General features: G+C 42.3%; 1 protein-coding gene across 2 annotated transcripts in view; it reads left to right on the forward strand.

Moving 5' to 3' along the window:
* Positions 1-19,547, forward strand: part of SRGAP1 (SLIT-ROBO Rho GTPase activating protein 1) — a 129,895-nt gene that overhangs the window by 52,410 nt on the left and 57,938 nt on the right. For both annotated transcript variants that reach the window (XM_015855441.3, XM_015855445.3), the window contains exons 2-3: positions 9,862-10,057; positions 12,210-12,372. In XM_015855441.3, coding sequence (XP_015710927.2) covers positions 9,862-10,057; positions 12,210-12,372 — 359 coding nt within the window. The remainder of the gene's footprint in view (positions 1-9,861; positions 10,058-12,209; positions 12,373-19,547) is intronic.

Consider the following 19,547-nt stretch of genomic DNA (forward strand, 5'->3'; position numbering starts at 1 on the left):
TGGCGTGATTCTCATTTTAAGAGCTATGTCACCTGCCAGAGGCTCAGGATAATTTGTTCTGTTGTTCAAAAAAGCCACATCTCTCAACATTTAATTTATAGAAAATGCCATCAGATGTTTTTCTTGTCAGCCATCTACCTGAGATACTAAGGAGGAGGGGTTCAATTGCTGTAGAGTTTAACAGAACAAAATGGTGGTCCATGCGGAGGGGAGGTTTCTGTTCTCCCTGCGGGTGAAGGACATGTCAGCTTCAAGCCTGCTGCCACTGCAGGAGCTGTCGGTGACGGATGGCACGGTGCTGTGGCGATGCAGACCTGTCTGCAGCCATGCAGGAGCCAGGACAGAGCTTTCAACACCTTCCTGATAAAGGTCATACAGGTTTCATCACCCTTCTGCTCTTGACAGTCCAATACAGATCTTTTTCTCTTCATATTTGCCTGCATACTGTATTCTGCATCCTGAAGACTTCGAGAGAACCTTTTGAAAGGAGGTGCTGCTACATCTACCGAGTATCTTTTGTGTTTATTGTATAGACTCCACAGCAAGAGCATACATGCACTGAATGTTGAAGCGGAGATGTCCTGAGTTATTTTCAGGGTAACTGAGAACTTGCTTTCACTACAAATCTCATTTTTTTTCTTCTGCAGTTGGATATTACTGTGAAAAGTCATAGTAAATGTGACTTCAATCAATTCTAGATTTTTTCCCCCATCTAAATCTAATTAGAGAAGGAATTAGTGAACTGAAGCACTAAAATAACTTCTGAGCTCTGGAGAGGGGTGGAAAAAGGGAAAAAGAGGACCTAAATCTGTCAAGTTGAGATAATAAACCAGCTTCAGACAGGATGCGAGGGTTCCCCAGCACTCTGTCAGCTCCTGCCTGCTCACAGTGCTGTCTCTAAAGTGCAAATTAAGAAAAAATAACAAAAAAACAAACAAACAAACAAAAAAAAACAACAAAGAGACCTCAGTGTCTTCTGTCTGCCTTACCATTTCCTCGTGTGGGAAAGAAAAGATGATACAGAAGTCTTCCAGGGAAAGAACGAGACTGTTTAACAGAAGTGCTTGCCCACATTTTAGTGAGAAGTTGATGATGGTGATCCAAAGGTATGTAAAATCTGCATACAACCATCACTTGCTTTTGTGTTGCACCATCAGTTTTAAGACTACCAGCTGCTGCTTCTTTTGTTCTCCCTTTCTTGCCATTTGTGGCTCTTGCCTGACCAGAGAACATCGCTTACCTCAGAGGTGCCTTTTAGATGGCAGCTTCATATTCATTCTTCAGTGTAACTTCTGCTGGGATCTAAATTTGCTGTAGGTACCCACTTTCAGTATTGTTTTGAAGGAGAGAGGCTGACCTGTAGTGGCGGTGACTTAAGTGGTCTGAGCTGCACCTTCCTTCTTTTTCCCTCATTTGACAATACCTTTTGAGCACAGCTGAGAAAACCTTTCATTTCTCCCCATGGCTTATTTGTTCTGTCTGCGGAGGTGCCAGTACTGAGGCACAATGACCTGGAAGGTTTGTGTAGCCAGGATATAAGACGGGAAGAAGGCACTGCCTCCTTAGAAAGCAGCATGTCTATTAGGTGAGCCTGAGCTTCAGCCTTGAGTTCAAGCGGAGAGTTAGGTAATAATCCCAGCATGAGTAAAGTTAGTGGCAAATCTCTACTGATTTCAGAAAGATCGAATTTATTTTTAAAGTCTCAATCTTTTGCTGACATTAATTTTCTGGGAGAAGTGAATTTCACCATCGGTCAGTGCTAAAACTGCTTGTAAAGGTCTAGCAATAAAAGGGTTCTTCTTTCTGCTTCACGAAGTGATAAATCTGAAATAACATTGCTCCAGGTGCCAGTTAAAATGTAGAATTTGCAATCTAATTTACAATCTAAATACAGGAGAAGCATGTAACAAGAATATAGCGTAATGTGTATGATGAATGAATTCTGTTTGAATAGATAAAAAACACTCTGTGTTCTGTAAGGAGAGCATTTTCTGTACAGAGAAAACAAGCAGAAGGGAGGATACATTACATCTGCTGTGATTAGAGCAATCACTGCAGCCTATAATAACTATATTAAATAGAAGACCTAAAGAAGTCTGTGGCCAGGGAGGGGCATGGTGGTATTTTTTTCCCCTTGTAGAGTGCCCTTGTCAACCCAGCATTCCAGACATTGCTGCAAAGAATTATTCAAAGGAGAGTCATGAATGATTTTTCTGTTCTGCTGACAGATACCTCATTGGTAAGAAAAGAAGAAAGATTTGGGCGTATTGAGTTTTCTTTTAATATTCTTCTGTGCCCAGAGTTTAGATCTGCAGGGAAAGGCTGATAGTATCTGTAACAAGCATTAAAAAACTTAAACCGTGGAAACCCTTTGGAAGCATCAGAATGAGCTGTCACTCGGACCTTGACAGTTTAGATGCCCTAAATGGGTTTTTAGACACCTACTGCATGATACCCTGTCTGCTTGGCAGACAGAGATGCCCACAGACTCTTTGTCTGCCCCCCACTTACTTTTCTATTTTTTTACTTTCCTTTGTAAGGCTGTAGGCCTTTGCCATGAATGCCCTGCTTGAGGCAGCGTCTGGTTTGTTCAGTTAATCTGAAATGTGTATTGTGACTTGTTTGATGTGGGTTCTTTCCTCTCCTTTTGTGTGCCCATGATTTGCAGAACTGATGCATTTGTCTGGAGGTGGAGGGCACCCACTGCCTGCATCACCATGAAGCCTGAGGGCTGCTGCAGGGCCCTGCTGCAAATGTTTCAGGCCCAGGAGGTGTCCTGAGATGAGATGAGCTATTGCTTTTGAGCAAAAGTAAGTCCCCTCTCCTCTGAGTGGGATCACAGGTTTTTTCCTTAGTCCCAGCTCTGGCAAAAGAAGGATGAGAAAGTTGACCTCTATTGTGCTCCAGTGTGGGTAGGATTCAGGGCCCATACCTTGCCGTGATGCGCAGGAGCAGACAGTGCCAAAGTAGCAGCACTTGAGAGGTGGTGCAGGCAGCCTGCCTGCCCAAACCCACAGCCACTTGGCAGCAGCACCATGGCAAAAGCACCCAGCCAAGTTGTGAGCTGGCGAGCTGCCCTCCATTCAGGCTTGGACTGCAGGCAGCCAAGTGACCAACAGCTGTGTCTGCGAATAGCAGGAGGGCATTATTCCAAGAACAACACGATGAAAATTTTCTTCAGCTATGTCTAGAGGTTTTTGTGGCTCATCCAGAGATGTGTCTGAAGGTAACTGGAAGGTGGAAGGGGCCTGGATGCAGCCACCCCTTTTGAACCCCGTCCACTGGGATTCCCCAGTTACGTGATTCTGGCTGAGAACACACTGCTCCATCTGTGGCTGCAGTAAGCAGGACTAGGGCAGTATTTGCTTGAATGCACTGCTTAAAGTTTTCAGTTACAGCAAAGAGAGAATCTGTTACTTCTCTGCTCTTTGTTTCTACAGCAGCATTTCTGCTAATGGCCAATCAATGACTGATCTTTATGGCCTAGGTGCTCAAATGAATTAGTTGTATGGGAGTAAGGAACTCAGATGTCAACAGGTTCTTCAGATCCCTGACCCTTTGTGCAGCCCTCCAGTCATGGTTCTCACTCCCATTCCAGCACCTACAGCCTGGAAACCTGTACTAGGAAGCAACCTCAGCCGCATCCCCACAATCCCCAAGCAAACAAAAATCCTGAAATGGATTTTTCTGGGAAATGGCATGCAACCAACAATATGTTTATAATTGGGGTTTGCACTGGGCAGGTTTCATTTTAAGTGTAAGCATGTGTAAGCCATGTCCTAAGTGAAATCAGCTAGGGAATAGAAGAAAGTCCCCAAAAATTCTGCCTTCAGAAGCTCCAGGTTGTCACTATCTATGCAGCCACATTTCTTATGTGCATGTTGAAGACAGGGAAGTGCTTATCACTCATCTGTTATAGAAAGTTAATGTTGTGGAATAGACTTATGATCTATTTAAAGACATTTCTGCAGCAACCTGTGAGAGCCTGACTCCAGCACCTCTCATCAGCTGTCAGGCAGTTGGGATTTCCTGGCTTTGGAAGTGCTTGTGGTCCTAGAAAATGGTCCTGGAGCAGAGCGTGAGCCAAGATCCCTGCTGACCACACTGCTTCTCCTATGATTTATCATAGAAACACTTCGACAGCTTTCTAGTTATGGCTCTGAGAAATAAAAGCTTGTCCAACACTAGTACCTTTAGGCTTCATATATTCCAGAGAAGTATCAGCAGCTGGGCCAGAAGAGGCACCATAGAGCTTGTACATCTTACAGTCTTTATCTTCTTGTCTGCTGAGAGACAGGATAGCATCCCAGACAGGCTTGGGAGTGCTGATCCTAGGCATGACTTAATCCTAACTGTGCACGGTGGAGCTTCCCTGGGCTTTTTGGTGGTTACTGCTGCTCTTTCTCTGCTGACACTCCACCTGGCCAGCTGGATCTAAGTACTTTCCTGAGAATATCTAAACATGGGAAAAACTGGCTCTGTAAACCAAGTTATCTGTGTTTTCATGGGGATGAGGAATGTCTGCACTGATGCAGCTGTTGGCCAGCTGTGTTCAGCTAAACCAAAGCTCTGCTCATCTCAATCAAGAAGCCAAAGGCAGATCCTCATAAAGACAGAAGATAAGGGTGAACTGGGAAATTAGATCTCTTGAGGAAGGAAATAAACTTTTTACACAGGTAGACAGTGATAGGACAAGGGGGGGTGGTTTTAAACTGAAGGAGGGGGGATTTAAATTAGATGTCAAGGAAGTTTTTCACAGTGGTGAGGTGCTGGCACAGACTGCCCAGAGTGGTTATGGATGCCCCATTCCTGGTGGTGTTCAAAGTCAGGTTGTGTGGGCCCTGGGCAGAACGATCTAGGTACTTGATATAGTGGCTGGCAACCCCGCTTGTGGCAGTGGGTTGGAGATTTATGGCCCTTGAGGTCCCTTCCAGCCCAAACCATTCTCTCATTCTTTGTAGTGTCCCAGCTTCAACCAGCAAACTTGGACATGAGCTGGTCTTCTATGAAATAATTGAGGCACAGCGAGAATCATGTAAGATTGTGTCTGTAAGGAGGAGCTACAAAACAAACAAGGCAACAATATCTCCTTAATTACAAACACATGCCAGCCATTAAATGGTATCTAAACTGAATTTAAGCTCTGAATCTTCTCCTGTGAAATACAGTCTGGATCACATAAACGTAAGAATGAGGAATATGTGTATCAGTGGTATAAAAAAATGGGTAAGTTGTAGCGGATTGAAAATAGAAAGTCTAAAACGGTATCAAAAATCACCTGAGTGCTTTTGATGAGACACTGACTGTTTTAAAGCTAATATGGAATGTAATTTTTTTGTGAGGAGGATATTTGAAATAGGTGGGTAGGTGATACAGCTTTCTTTGAAGTTACCAAGTGGATGAAGATCTGCAGAAAAACATGCCCTGTTAGAATGTATTTGTACTCTTAAATAATTTCGATGAGCTTCTTGCTTTTATCACCATTAGCAGGAAGGGGCCCTGGGGCTTTTTGCGTCATTATCCAGTGATTCTGCTGGATGGATGCATCTGTATGCTGTAATCACAACTTCAGTATGCGAAGGCAGCAGGTGGGAAGCTTGCAGACCCAGGGAGCAAACCAGGATCTGGTTCATGTAGCACTTTACAGGGTTTTGAGCAAACAGCAAAAGCCATACCAGTGCTGTTCCACAAGCACAGAAGTACTTCCACCCAGATAGAGTAGCAGGGAGTTGAGGATGGCAGGCTGCAGCAGCTCAGAGGGAGTTCTAGTGGAAAGTGTCCATATAACAGTGCTGTGAAGGGTTCGTAAGGGATGTGTGGGTTGAGTTTGGTAGTGAGGGTTTGCAGTGGTCTGGAGGTCTCGTGAGAGTGGTGTGGCTGGAGACTGCCTGACCACATGGGCAGTGCAGCATCACCTGTGAGGAACATGGGTGTTCCAGTGGGTTGTGAGGGTAGTCTTCATAGACTAAAATAACACTGTTTTGATTTAGAATCCATGTTAAATTTTAGAGCTAGAGAATGCTGTGTATCTATGAGATGTCCAGCTTCTTGCCTTCTGAAGTCAGGAGAGGAGTATCCACAGCTTTCCAGGATGCTTGATGGAGCGTGGTGGTGGTGGGCTGGTCATGGGGTTGAATGTGATGAGTTGTGTTCCCTGCTGGTGTGTGGCCAGCGTGATCACCATGTGTCACATCTATGTATTTCACTGCAAGTGCCTTTGGATGAGTCATTGGCCGCATGTTACTGCAGTGCTGTGTAAGTCATTGTAATGCTGCACTGTGTACAAGAGACAACTTTGATGAGTGTATTTCTGATTATGATTTGGAAGATACCAGTAGTTCAGTTCCCTCTACTCCATTCACCTCTAAACAGCTCTGATCTCATCTGCTTTTGTTTCTGTAGTGCACTGCTTTAATGTCTTGTCAGAAGAAAATATGCTAAAAGCTAAAGCAGTATCTTAAAGGCTCCGACAAACAAAACCAGTTTTTTTTCGTAATGCTTTAATTCTAGAGACATTGTTGAGTGGGGCATAAATTTAAACTGAGTTTTAATATGAAAATCTGCAGAACAAAAGTTTGCTCAGGGGTTGTGGGTTTTTTCCACCTGATGTGAGCTCAGTCTGTTGAAGCTGCATTGTAAATGGATGGGATTCCCTTTGGTTGGCCATAAAAGCAGTGGTTATGGCTGAAAATTGCTGTGCAGAGAAGGCGAAGGTGTTAATTTGTCCACAGTTTGACAATCATTTGACATCAGCTACCCCACAGAGCAGAGTAGGACAATGTCATTGTCCCTTACAGCTGGCATCAGTTCGACTTTTAATTTAAATGTGCCTGCAATACTGAGCAAGGACAGGCAGTCTTCTGTTGCCTGCTGCACCTGTCTGTGCCTTTATAGAGTTTGGGCTTTCTGGTTTTTACTTGGCACCCTCTCAGCATATTGGGTAGTTATTTCTTTGAATATAGTGCAGCTCTTTGCAGCTCTGGGGAAGTCACACATGTGGATTTGTTAAGGACAACAGTGTTGCCTTGGTGAATTTTTCCTTAACAGGAGGAGATGGACAGTCTGTGCTGCTTAGTAGTACTTGGCCAGTTAATTGGGATTTTGTGATGTGCAGCCACTCAGACTGGCTGGCTGTTGTGCCAGTGTTTGTTAGGTTTTCTTTCCCTTTTTTTTTTTTTTTTTTAATCTACAGTTGTCTCTTATCAGCAAGTGGAAATCACAACATTTCTTGTTCACTGCCATCTCCCCAGTCTAGCAGCATGGCATCACACACATTATTACTAGAAGTAGAATTAGAAAGAGCAGGAGCAGAAGGACACGAAGGGCTGGAAGGAGAATTGCTGTGCCACAGTTTCTTCTGAACAGATCCTGGTCTGCTGACAAAAACAGAACGTGCATCACCCCTTGCTGCAGATGAGAGGCATAGCCATGGGACTGGCAGTCTTTTTCCTTGCTGAGATCCAACCAGCCAGGAATTGTGAGACATCCTTCATGAAGCTGCTGTCCCACATCACTAACCTAATGCCTTGCACAGAGCTTGGAGCCCACCAGGCACCATCACCATCAGTGGTCATGATTCAGTTTTGGTTTTGAACATGCAAGCTTGAAGGAAACCACTGCTGTCAAGCAGCTTTCTTACATGGAATCTGTCATCCCACATTCCTTGTTTCTTACATCTCTGTTCATGTATTCCTTTTTCTACAATCTTTCTTCTTCTTGTTGCTATGGTAAAAGCTTGCCTAGAAAGGAAGAATTATAGCAGCAAGATCCACTGACCTACAAAATAATGAGAAGGTAGTTGTTCCGTACAGTGCTCTGGTTTTAAAGTCACTAGTGGAAAATCTCTGGTGAGAATGGGGGATGACCAAAGTACAGGGATAATGTGTGTGGATTTGGATAGAGTCAAAACTCCTGCTTCTGATAAGTGAATCTGTGCAACTGATATCCTTTAACTGGGAATTTTCTGTGATAATAGTGTCCACAAAGTAGTGGACACTCAAGGAAAAATGTTTGGTTTTTTTTTAATTATTTCTGTTAATAACCTTCCAGCTTCAGTTTGCTTTTCTCCTCTGTGTACATGAATGTCATTGGTAGGGTGTTGTATTACAGTGGCTCAGCCTTGCTGGAGGCATGGTCCTTTTCTGATGAGCTGATTTTAAATGAAATGAAAACCAAAACATGTATTCTTTGGTTCACCTACTAGAGTATAAAAATGGATGGTCTCATTAATGATTAACACAGCAGATGGTAGCTCAAGGGAGGTTTGGAAGAAAACACTGCAGTATCTGTCTCCTCCAGTAAATATATTGACTTAACAGCTTCCTATGCTCATCCCACCTTATTTCAGTACACACATTTGAGTCCCAGCAGACTGAATCTCTGCTGTTAGATCTGCTTTAAGATGAGTGAAGATGCATTAGTTCCTAGTTGCCTCAGATAAGCTTTTGCAATTTCATTGTTGCTTACTGATTTGCAGTTCCCTCTGATGTTAGTGGTGGTTTTCAGAAAGACTTTTCTACTTCTGTCCGATGAAGCATCTAAGATTTCTGATGTCTTTTCACCTACAGCATGGTTAAATCAGTAGAACGTGAGGAGGCAGCCCAAGGACATGAGGAAACAGCCCCAGATTGAGTCAGGGCAGCTTTAAGTTGGATATTTGGAAGAATTTCTATACGAAAAGGCTGCCCAGGAAAGTGGTACAGTGACCATCCCTAGACATATTCAAGAGGTGCAGATGTAGCACTAAAGGATGTGGTTTGGGGATGGGACTCAGTGACTGTGTGCTGAAATAAACATCCTCAATTTCATGAACATCATTTCTGGCATATTGTTTTATTACCAATATATAATTATAAACTGTACGTATATATATGGTGGTTGCAAAGTGTTTACTCCACAGTGTTGGATTCTAGTGTGCACGGGCAAATTCAAAAACTCTAATGAACCAGCCTCACAAAAGAGGTAGAGGGATATTTTTAGACCACGTATTTCCAGAATGTGGTTACCAACTTAGCACTAAAGAAATAGAAATGATTTGGGGTTTGTTTCTTTTTTAAAGAGACCTAAATAAAGACATGTAGTAACCGTACATATGGCAAACAGCACAGAATACAGTGGTAAGAGATCTGGAGGCTTTTCCCTGTTACTCCAGATGCTCTCTATAAGCAGACATTCTCTTCCAAATGGACTAATTTCGTTATATATTAATAAATGTACCACAGTGTCTGAAACTTTTTACACATTTTCAGATAGCTGCTTCAAAAACACAACAGCACTTGTTGCTCTAAGCTCACTGTAGCATATTGGTGAATAATACCACCAGTTCTCCCTCTGGTGTAGATGGGCAGCTGTGAAGGCTCATTGTGCACAGTCAGGGTAGATAATGCCTCCAAAGTTTATTGCAGAATTATTTCCATAGTGTGCAGGGTGATATGAGCTGGCATGGTCCACCTGGCAGGGAGCTGACTACAGCCCAAAGGATATATGCTTAGCCTAAAATTTTTGGGGTAGCAGAAGGAGCTGCTGCTCAAACAGTTGAACACCACCACCCCCCACAAGCAGATAGCTCTGAGCCAGATGTCTTGCTAATGCCAGAGGCTGGGAGAGGAAATGGGAGGCAGATCTGATCATATGAGCCCAGCAGATTGACAGTGGGTGGGAGGACACCGTGGCCCAATGATATGTGTGTCATGACAGAAATGAGGGCTACCTTGGCTGCATCCCACCACCAGACCTGAAAGTCAGGACCAGTTGGTGTGGATGCAGAGGCTGAAGTTCTCCAGAGTGTTTGTAATTTTGATTCATAATGCTTAGTTCTTGTTTACTTTCACTGACTTGATTGGCATGTGCTTCTTTTATTAGAGATCCGAGCTCAACTCATAGAGCAGCAGAAATGCCTGGAGCAGCAGACTGAAATGAGAGTGCAGCTTCTTCAGGATCTGCAGGACTTCTTCCGCAAGAAGTCAGAAATCGAGATGGAGTATTCCCGAAACCTGGAGAAACTGGCAGAGAGGTTCATGGCAAAAACAAGAAGTACAAAAGACCATCAGCAGTACAAGTAAGATATTTCTTCCTCCTCAACTCCATGTCAGCCTCTGTGGAGTAACTGGAGAGTTGGTTGGCAGATTTTAAAAGTGTCTAAATAGGTCAGTCAATATTATAAAAGCAACAGCAGCAACAACAACAACAACAGCAACAAAGGCCATGAATATTGACAAAAAGGCATTGAGAGAGAAAGCTGTTTTGATTTGCTTGAGCTTGTGAACTTCCAGTACCTCTTTGCCACTCTTATCCCTGGACAGGGATGTGAATGTTATGTCTTGCTTGCAATTTAATGTATCCCTCTGAAGGCATAATAACTTGGGGCAAAACAGAAGTGACCAAGTGGTATTTGTTAAAAAGCATTTACAGCATTTCAGAAAGTGTTTCAAATGCATTATTTGCTGACATGGTGTTACCTGGTTATCTTCCTGAGCTGAACTGATTAATGAATGCATCTGCCTGGCTTTCTTTTGTTTAGGATTATAACCCAAAAATGTGTTTGGATTTTTTTTTTCCACTATCCGGGTATTATGGTGCTGTAGACACAGACATTTTTGCTTGGGGACAAAAATCTTCTCCAAACACTTCAGACACAGAGGAGGTTAACCTGAGTACAGCACACAGAAGTCAAAGAACAGTGCTATATATTTGTAAAAATTCTGTTAAGTGACTCAATAGTTCTGTGAAATAACCAAGATGTGTATGTCACTGCTTCAGAAGGAGACCAGGCTGTTACATAGCTTGTGTCAAGATCCTTTTGCCTTCTACATACAAACATCTTTTCACATTCTTAAACAATAGCTAAATCCAGAACAGCCAATGTGCATGAGTGTCATGACTGAAGTCCTGTCTTCAACTTTGTTTTTGTCTGGCTGTTTCAAGAAGTGAGAAGTCACTTAAGATGGTGGTCTCCTTGCTTTTCCCACCATTCCCTCCCAGAACAGGCAGGAAGGTGGGAGTACCTTCCTGTGGGAAGGTAGAATTACCTTTGGGACACGTGGAAGCAGTGCAGACCAAGTAATGTCAGCATGGCACTTCAGGGATGCTTATGCTGGCTGAGCTATATGACAACACCCTGAAACTTGTTGCTGTGAGTAGCTGTGTTAAGATGTCCCACTCCAACAAAACAGGGAAGTTTCCTGAACACGCTTCTGATTCATAGCAAATCAGAGCACACTGAATGATTAAGAAAAGGCTGGTGTCTGTTAGTCATTCATTGTCGCTTTGATTCTGGGCGTAAAAGCTAAAGCTAGACAATCAGATGAGGAATTAAAGACACATTGTTAACAGTGGCTCTGGTTAATCATTAGAATAATTTACCAAGAGCTGAAGGAGTTTCTTCCTCAATTCATTGCCACCCATGACTGTTATCTCCATGTCTTGATCCTTATTTACAATATGAGAATCCCTATGCAAGAAAAAAGAAAGAGCAGCAGCAAGCTTTTAGACCATGTGGTTTGAAGGCAAACTTAAAGCTTCAGTAAAATCATAAGGCAAATATTACCAATAGGTTTTGTTTGTCTGTGAAACAGTTGTTGAATTACATACATTTCTATTCGTGTTAAAGAAATGAGAAGCTGTTTGTGATTTCACCATCTGCAACATTAGTCGCTTGGGCCCATAGCACAAAATTCTGTAAAGAAATTTCAAAACTGGATCATTGGGGAAAATGTCTGTACTGCTCTTGGCCCTGTAGTTGAACTGGCTGTGACTGGCAGCAGCAGTATGTTCATGAATGCTGTGGATTTATGAATGCTGAACACAGAATATAGATATGCTTGTGACATTTCCTTCTGATTGTATAGCTAATTACTGTTACTCTCAGCAGCCACCTTTATTAATTTTGCATAGTTATATTTACATGTACACAGTCTGTAAGCTTTGTGGCAAGACTTTTAAACTGTTGGCTGTCTTGAAGTGTTCCAAATTCTTGCACTTTTTTGGTATTTTTGTATCCAGGCCTCGTGGGATTTGTGAAATTTGTCTTAAAAGAATCACCTGAAACTTGCCTGATCTGAGTTACTCCAAGAATGGATAGGCTGAGTTTTCAGAAGTAGCCATTTTTGCACAGTGAACAAGTTATGAGTGTAAATATTGGGGGGGTGATTGTGATAATAAAGTAGCTTTTCCGTTTCTGTACATAACACATATTTATCTCCCCTTCTTAGAAAAGATCAGAACCTCTTATCACCAGTAAATTGCTGGTATTTACTCCTGAACCAAGTGAGAAGAGAAAGCAAAGACCATGCAACGTTGAGCGATATCTACCTGAACAATGTCATCATGCGCTTCATGCAGATAAGCGAAGACTCCACCAGAATGTTCAAGAAGGTAAAGCCTCTTCTGCAGTGGGGCCCTCAGATGCATGAGGAAGGCAAATGTGTCTTAATCAGTAGCATCTGAAGAGAAGGTTCAGCACATGTAGCATAAAATCTGTTGTAGCACACTTATAAATTCTTCATGACAGTTCTTATGGAGGAAGTCCTTAGCACTGAAGTGCCTGGAAACCTACTGTATATGCTGCTGACATTAAGAACTGAACTGCAGATATCTAAGAGGCAAGGAAAAAAGCCTGTTCTTCTTTCAAAAACACATTTGTCTACCCATGCAGATAGGAAATAGTTTTCACGTATGATTCCCAAAATAGCCATGCTGAATTAATGAGTTATTTGTAAAAATGGTATTTCATTGTAACTCTGTCATTGGAGAAACTTTGATTCAAGCCACATTAAGGGTGTGCCTTGCAGATTTGCCTTGGTGTAAATATTTTAGCATATACTGTGACTTCCTTGAAGGACTTTCCTTTCTTTCCCAATGTTGGGTATGAACATACATTTCTGATCGCATAACTACTTCTGTTAGATCATTAAGCATTATAGTACATGCCCATTGCATGTTTTTCATAGCCATATAACATATGAGGGCTGCTCCAAAGGTAACACCTCCTATTTTATTAAGTCAGCCTGTGGCATCAGAGGCAGATGGTGGTGGTACAGCAGTGGAGACTGAATCTTCCCAACAGTATACCACTATGTATTGTTGCCATGTGACAGAGGGTAGTAGAAGGGCAGTCTGGCAAAATGGCATCTGACATAGAATCATAGAATGGCCTGGGTTGAAAAGGACCACAAAAGGATCATCCCCCCACCCCGCCATATGCAGGGCTGCCAGCCACCAGAGCAGGCTGCCCAGAGCCACATCCAGCCTGGCCTTGAATGCCTCCTGGGATGGGGCATCCACGACCTCCCTGGGCAACCTGTGCCAGTGCATCACCACCCTCTGTGTGAAAAACTTTCTCCTAATCTCTAACCTCAACCTCTCCTGTCTTAGTTTAAAATCTTGTCTTATCACTATGCACCTCATAAATAACCTTTCCTCACAGGAGAGGTGCTCCAGCCCTCTGATCATCTTAGTGTCCCTCCTCTGGACCCACTCCAAGAGCTCCACGTCCTTCCAGTGCTGTGGGTCCCAGTCCTGGACGCAGTGCTCCAGATGGAGCCTCACAAGAGCTGAGTAGAGGGGGACAGTCACCTCCCTCTCCCTGTTGGCCACCCCTTTTTTAATTCAGCCCAGAACACAGTTGGCCTTCTGGGCTGCAAGCACACACTGCTGGCTCATATCCAGCTTCTTGTCCACCAGGTCCCCCAGGAAGTGTACATAATCCAAATGGACATGGGAGTGTACACAAAACAAAGGTGTTTCCACGTTTCCTCCATGTGGAAAAAATGGCACCTGTTGACATTCACCAAGGTTTGCTGAATGTTTCTGGAGACCAAACAGTGGATATGAACTCAGTGAGGCAGTGGATGTTGCATTTCAGCTGTGGTGTCAGTCACAGTGGGTCACCTCCTCTGGTGCAGATTTTTACAAGTGCAGCGTGCAGACTCTTATTCATCACTGGTGAAAATGCACAGCTAATGGTCAAAAAACAGTGTTTTGCAGCTGAGAATCTCTCTATCAAGTAGTGTTCTTTGTATCTGTTGTAGTTTCCATGAAAATAAATAGGGGGCATTACTTTTGGAGTGACCTACATATATATCTCAGTTTGGCTAAGCACTCTAAGGCATATTAGCTTGAGGTCTGTATAAAGTGTTTGCAGTCTTCATTGTTACTAGGTTATGAAATAAAAATAGAATGTAAATGCAGATCCATCAGTTGCAATTGTGAGGTTTGTAGGCAACAGTTGTATTTAGTACAAGAAAGAGTTCCAAGAATTGTACAGAATATAAAGTACATGACTAAACAACAGTGTGTCTAGCAAGGGGTAATCATCATAGAAGTATAGAATGGCTTGGATTGGAAGGAATCATGAATCTCCAGCCCCCCTGCTGCAGTCAGGGCTGCCAACCTCCACATTTAATACTGGACTAGGCTGCCCAGAGCCCCATCCAACTTGGCCTTGAACACCTCCAGGGATGGGGCATCCACAGCCCGTTCCCCTGATATCCAACCTAATCTTCCCCTCCTTCAACTTAAAACCATTTCTGCTTGTCCTGCTGTTATCTACCCCTTCAAGGAGTTGAGACAGATTAACAGGTAATAGGTTAATGCATTCTAAACATTTTCACATATACCTGCCTACAATCTCGACAGGTAACAGTAGAGTGGGAAGAATTATTTAGAGAATGCATAGGTTGTAGTTGATGGGAAAGAACTGAAAACATGACTCAATTTTATTGCTGTGCATTAAAACCTGTAGCAGTAATAGGATCAAAATTTCTAGTTCTTCAGTCTCTAATGGTTTGTGTTAACTTGCGTCTATATAAAGCTGTTATTCACAAACAAGTAAGTTTACTAATTAGGGGGATAGTGTTGGAATTTGAAAAGATGATGGAAAAGCAATGTGGAAATATTCCAGTATAGTCTGTGTGGAGATGTCTCAGACTTGCTTGAAACAGTAAAAAATTTTCAGTAATGGGTTTGGAATGAATGGCTTTTCAATTGCTTATGTTGCTCTATTTTGCTATATGTGCATTACTAGGCTGGCCCATAGTTGAGGGTCTCTAGTGCTAGAAATCTTTCTTTTGCTTTCCTTCTCTCCAGATGTGTTGTATAAAAATACCTTAAGTTTTCCATACAGAATCATAATAACTCATAATTCATAAATAGGGATTGCTGCAGCTTACCATTCAGAAGGGGGAAAATATGTGGACCTTTTTTCAATGTATTAACATTGACACAATGCCCCACTTGCATTTTCCTGACAGACTTTTGTCTTTCCTCCAGATCATGCCCAAGAACATGTAACACCAGGTTTTCTCACTCTAGCATAGCTTCTTGAAGAAGACCAAGAGGTTTTTCTTGCATCTTTATTCCTAACGTGAATGTTCTGCTGGGGGAAGAAGAGAAAAGAAATTGAATGTGCGTACCTTGAAGCACACATTAGTGGAGCCCACATCCTAACCAGCCTTATGCTACCTTTCAGCTGGGTTTTCTAGTTAACACACAGAGTGATACTGTTACGTCAAAAAGCTATTAGATATTTTGGAGCACAGGCAGGGTAAGCTCCCTAAGGGATGCATAAAGGGATGTGAGCAGGGCTCTGTGATGTGAAGGAAATGGTAGCAGGAAGACACATAGCACCTTGAAGTGATGTAAATGAGTTTTACAAGCATTTATCCTCAGTGTGGCAATGATTGTTCACCAGTTAATTTTGAGCACTTATTTTTAGGACTTTACTCTGTCAGGAATTAGTACTTCTTGGAGAAATTGGTCTTTCCAGCATGTTCCAGTGTAGACAATTCGTGCTGTAGTGCTTGCTGCAGAGTGCTACTGAGGTGGTTAATTTGCCTTTACTTCCCAGGTGCAGAACCAATTAAAAATCTAATGATGGCGAAGTTCCAGTTCTGAGTAAAAGGGAAAGCGAGTATGAAATGAGGTGAACCATGTTGAACAGAGAGAAAAACAAGACCAGTGCGGGAAGTGGAGCTATTAGCAAATTGTGTTGTTTTATTCATGAAGAACATAAGCTGTCTGCGCTTAGATTTAGTTCAAATGGGCAGCTTCAACCATAATTTCTGTCTGATGGGAATGAGATGTCTGACTTAAGGTACCTCACATCTCAGGACTGCTTAGTTGACATCCACCAGGAACCAGACTGAGATTAGCTGCAAAATGCACATGTTCACCTGACAGAAATTGCAAGAGCAAATAGAAGATACATATAGAATGAGAAATGTGACATCCAACACTTTTTCTCATTAAAATTATGTAATGAAAAAATCAAACAATATCTTCTTTTCCTGGCCGTACCTACCAGTATTGTTTTATTCCCTTTCCTGCTCATGTCTGTTACGTGTAGCAACCCCTTGCTCTAGTCCTTATGAACAAGATTTGTGTTGTACCCGCTGTTGTTCTATATGAAATGCAGGACAAAGATAGGATCTAGTTCAGAGATACTAAGGCATCTACCTGATGATATTATGTCAGGCTTCTTACTACCAGGGAGGCACTTCAGCTCTTCTATTTTTCAGTTGCTGGCATATAAAAGCAGTGCAGATTGCTGTTCATGCCTGCCTTCTTGTTGCACATAAAACTGCAGACATAAAGTAGCAGAGTTCAGATCTTGCATGCTTGCACATCTCTTCAGGCAGATGGGGTAGATGGCCTCATGGGGACAATTAAAGAATAAAGCAATAAGGAAAAATGTCAAGCAGAAGGGAAAAGTATTATGCAGAACATTTCATGCAGCGATTCTGGTTACCCCAGCATTAATAATCAACTGTATAAACACACAGCCACAAAATCCTTAAGCAGATTTGTATATTTATAATTTATAAAAATGTATTTTCTTTGGACAGAAACCATAACAAGGCAAGATGAACATATCTTCCAGTGTTTACAGTAAAAGATGCTGGAGAAGCCAAGTACAATAAATATTTTAGTTCCATAATCTGACTATTAGCAGGGAATATGACCACCTGCCAAATCTGTTTGGAGGTTAGGAAAATTGTGGCATACGTAGAGACTTTTCACATCACTTTCTTAAACGTTTAAAGGTTTAAAAGGATAGCAAAACTATTTGTTGCTATAAACTGGCAAATCTGGGACAGAACGTTACTGTGACACAATAGCTGTGTCAGTGTCACAGCAGCTTACAGAAGCTTCTTTTAAACACGGGTTCGCATATCGCTTCCCCCAGGGACCAGCAGCAGACTCATTTAAAAGAAATAGTCACAGAATATTTTCCCTAAATGATGTAACTGATAGTAGTACTGTGTGTGCTAAATACAGACAATAAAGAGTTCCAGGAACAATTCCACTGCCTAAAGTTTCAGTAAAAAAAACAACAGATGAGTAAAGATTGGGTTCCCAATGGACAGAATGGAGAGAAATTCCTTACAGACTCCAGAGAAAGGGTATTAATGAGGACTACAATTCTTAGCGTATCAGTTGTTATTCAATAAATGCTAATCTTGAGAACATCAGTAGGATCACTAATAGGATGAAAATTGGGCATATGCTGAAAGGCTGATTTAAGTACACTTGCTTGTGTCTGTTGCGCAGGCATGATCTATCCTACCAGTAATTTGGATATTAAAACAAAAACAAAGACAGAGCTTTCATATTATGACAGTTTCTTCAAAATGTGCTTTGAACCAGATTGGTTACTAATATATTTTTAACAACAATTTGTATGGACTCTAACATTTTTATTACCGTCTATGTTCTTTCGGTTAATAGATGCTAATACATTTCCCTAGGACACAGTGAATAAAGAAGCATCTCAGTGATTGGTCCTTGGGTTTTAATGGCACGATTAGAGCTATCAGCTTAACTCCACAAAAATGTGTGTTGCATCTTATGTTCTGTTTGGCTGCCCTGAGGAGAAGCTCCTAGACATGCTGAACTGCTGCGGGGAATAGGCAGCATCAAGGAGAAACAGGAGAGCCATTAACCACTGAAAATAAATGCACTTCTTATCTGCTGCTCTAACGCTCTGAATATCACACACTAAAAGCCTTGCACTTGAGTCAGTATTTCTTGATTATAAATGTTAATGTAAAAGGTGTAGGTTCCTGAAAATTAATCCTTTCGATGCTGATAATGCTAAGCAAATTTCCTGATTTTTATTGGACAATTCCAGCAAAAAGACAGAAACTGACATAATATCCTCCAGTACTGAGGGCTGAGTCCCCAGATGAATTGATGGGAGGATGACTCATCTGTGATCATGTGGCATTGCTAGTCTCCGTCTCCCTGATTTTTACTGGGTTTTATGTTTGGTTGGTTTTTGTTCGTGTGTTCTTCTTTTACAGCAGAGTCTGGGGGGAAAAGAAAAATCAAAGAAAACCTGCTTTTCTGTCTCACTTTCAAACAACAGCTTTTCACTGCACAGTTAAATCATGAAGACTACTTAGAATCCACCTTGCTGTGTTTAGGGCTTGGGCTGTCAGCAGCTTTGAGATGGTAGCTGCTGACCAACAGTTGGAAGGAATAAATTGCTCAGAGCTAGAGTTCATCCCTACTGGTTTTTTCCCTTGTGATTATGTTTACATCTAACAGTCTTAATGTCTGTCATCTTGACAGACATTTATCATCAACAGAGCATTTATCTTACTGGGCCTTGGTTACTACAGCTGATGCTGTTGGGAATAAAAGAATCTCTTAGAAGACTTTGTTAATTCTTAACATGAGCCAACAATGTGTATTTCCAGCCCAGAAAGCCAACTATATCCTGGGCTGCTGTCACGTCCTGCCCATCAAGGGTGGCAGAGGTGACCTGATTCACAAATCCCCCCAGTATCTTAAAAGTATCGATACTCTTACAATCATACCTGTCTAAACTGTGAAGCTGCATCAAAAGAGGGATGGCCAGCATGGTGAGGGAGGTGATTGCTCCTCTTTTCTTTACCCTTGTGAGGCCTCACTTAAAGCACTGTGTTCAGCTCTTGATCTCGTATCAAAAGAAGAGTACAGATCTGTAGGAGTGGGCCAAGAGGAGGGCCATGGGGACAATCAAGTGGCTGGAGCACTTCTCCTGCAAAGACAGGCTGAGAGTGTCGGGGTTATTAGCCTGCAGAAGAGAAGGCTCTGGGAGATGTCCTTCTAGTGCCTAAATAGAGCCCACAGGAAAGCTGAAGAGGGATTCTTTATCTCAGGGGGTATAGTGGTAGTGGTAGTAGTTTTAAACTGAATGAAGGTAGGTTTAGATTAGACATTAGGAGGGAATTCTTCTCTGTGAGGGTAATAAGGCACGGGCAAAGGCTGCCCAGATAAGCTGTGGGATGCCCCATCCTTGGAGGTGTTCAGGGTTAGTTTGCATGGGGCTTTGGGCAGCGTGATCCAGTGGGAGGTGTCCCTGCACATGGCAGGGGGTTGGAACTGGTTGGTATTTAATGTCCCTTCTAGCACAAATCATTCTATGATTCTGCAATTCCATGATTGTAATTCTAGTTTCTTGTCAGTTAAAAATCATGTTGCATGTAAGGATTGGTATGAATATCGTTAAGTATTAAGGCAGATTCCTGAACATACTGCCCAGAGTTTGGTATGACAATAGGAGT

This window comes from Coturnix japonica, chromosome 1 (assembly GCF_054131305.1).
Source record: "Coturnix japonica strain WE chromosome 1, WE-NBRP24, whole genome shotgun sequence".
NCBI classification, from domain to species: domain Eukaryota; kingdom Metazoa; phylum Chordata; class Aves; order Galliformes; family Phasianidae; genus Coturnix; species Coturnix japonica.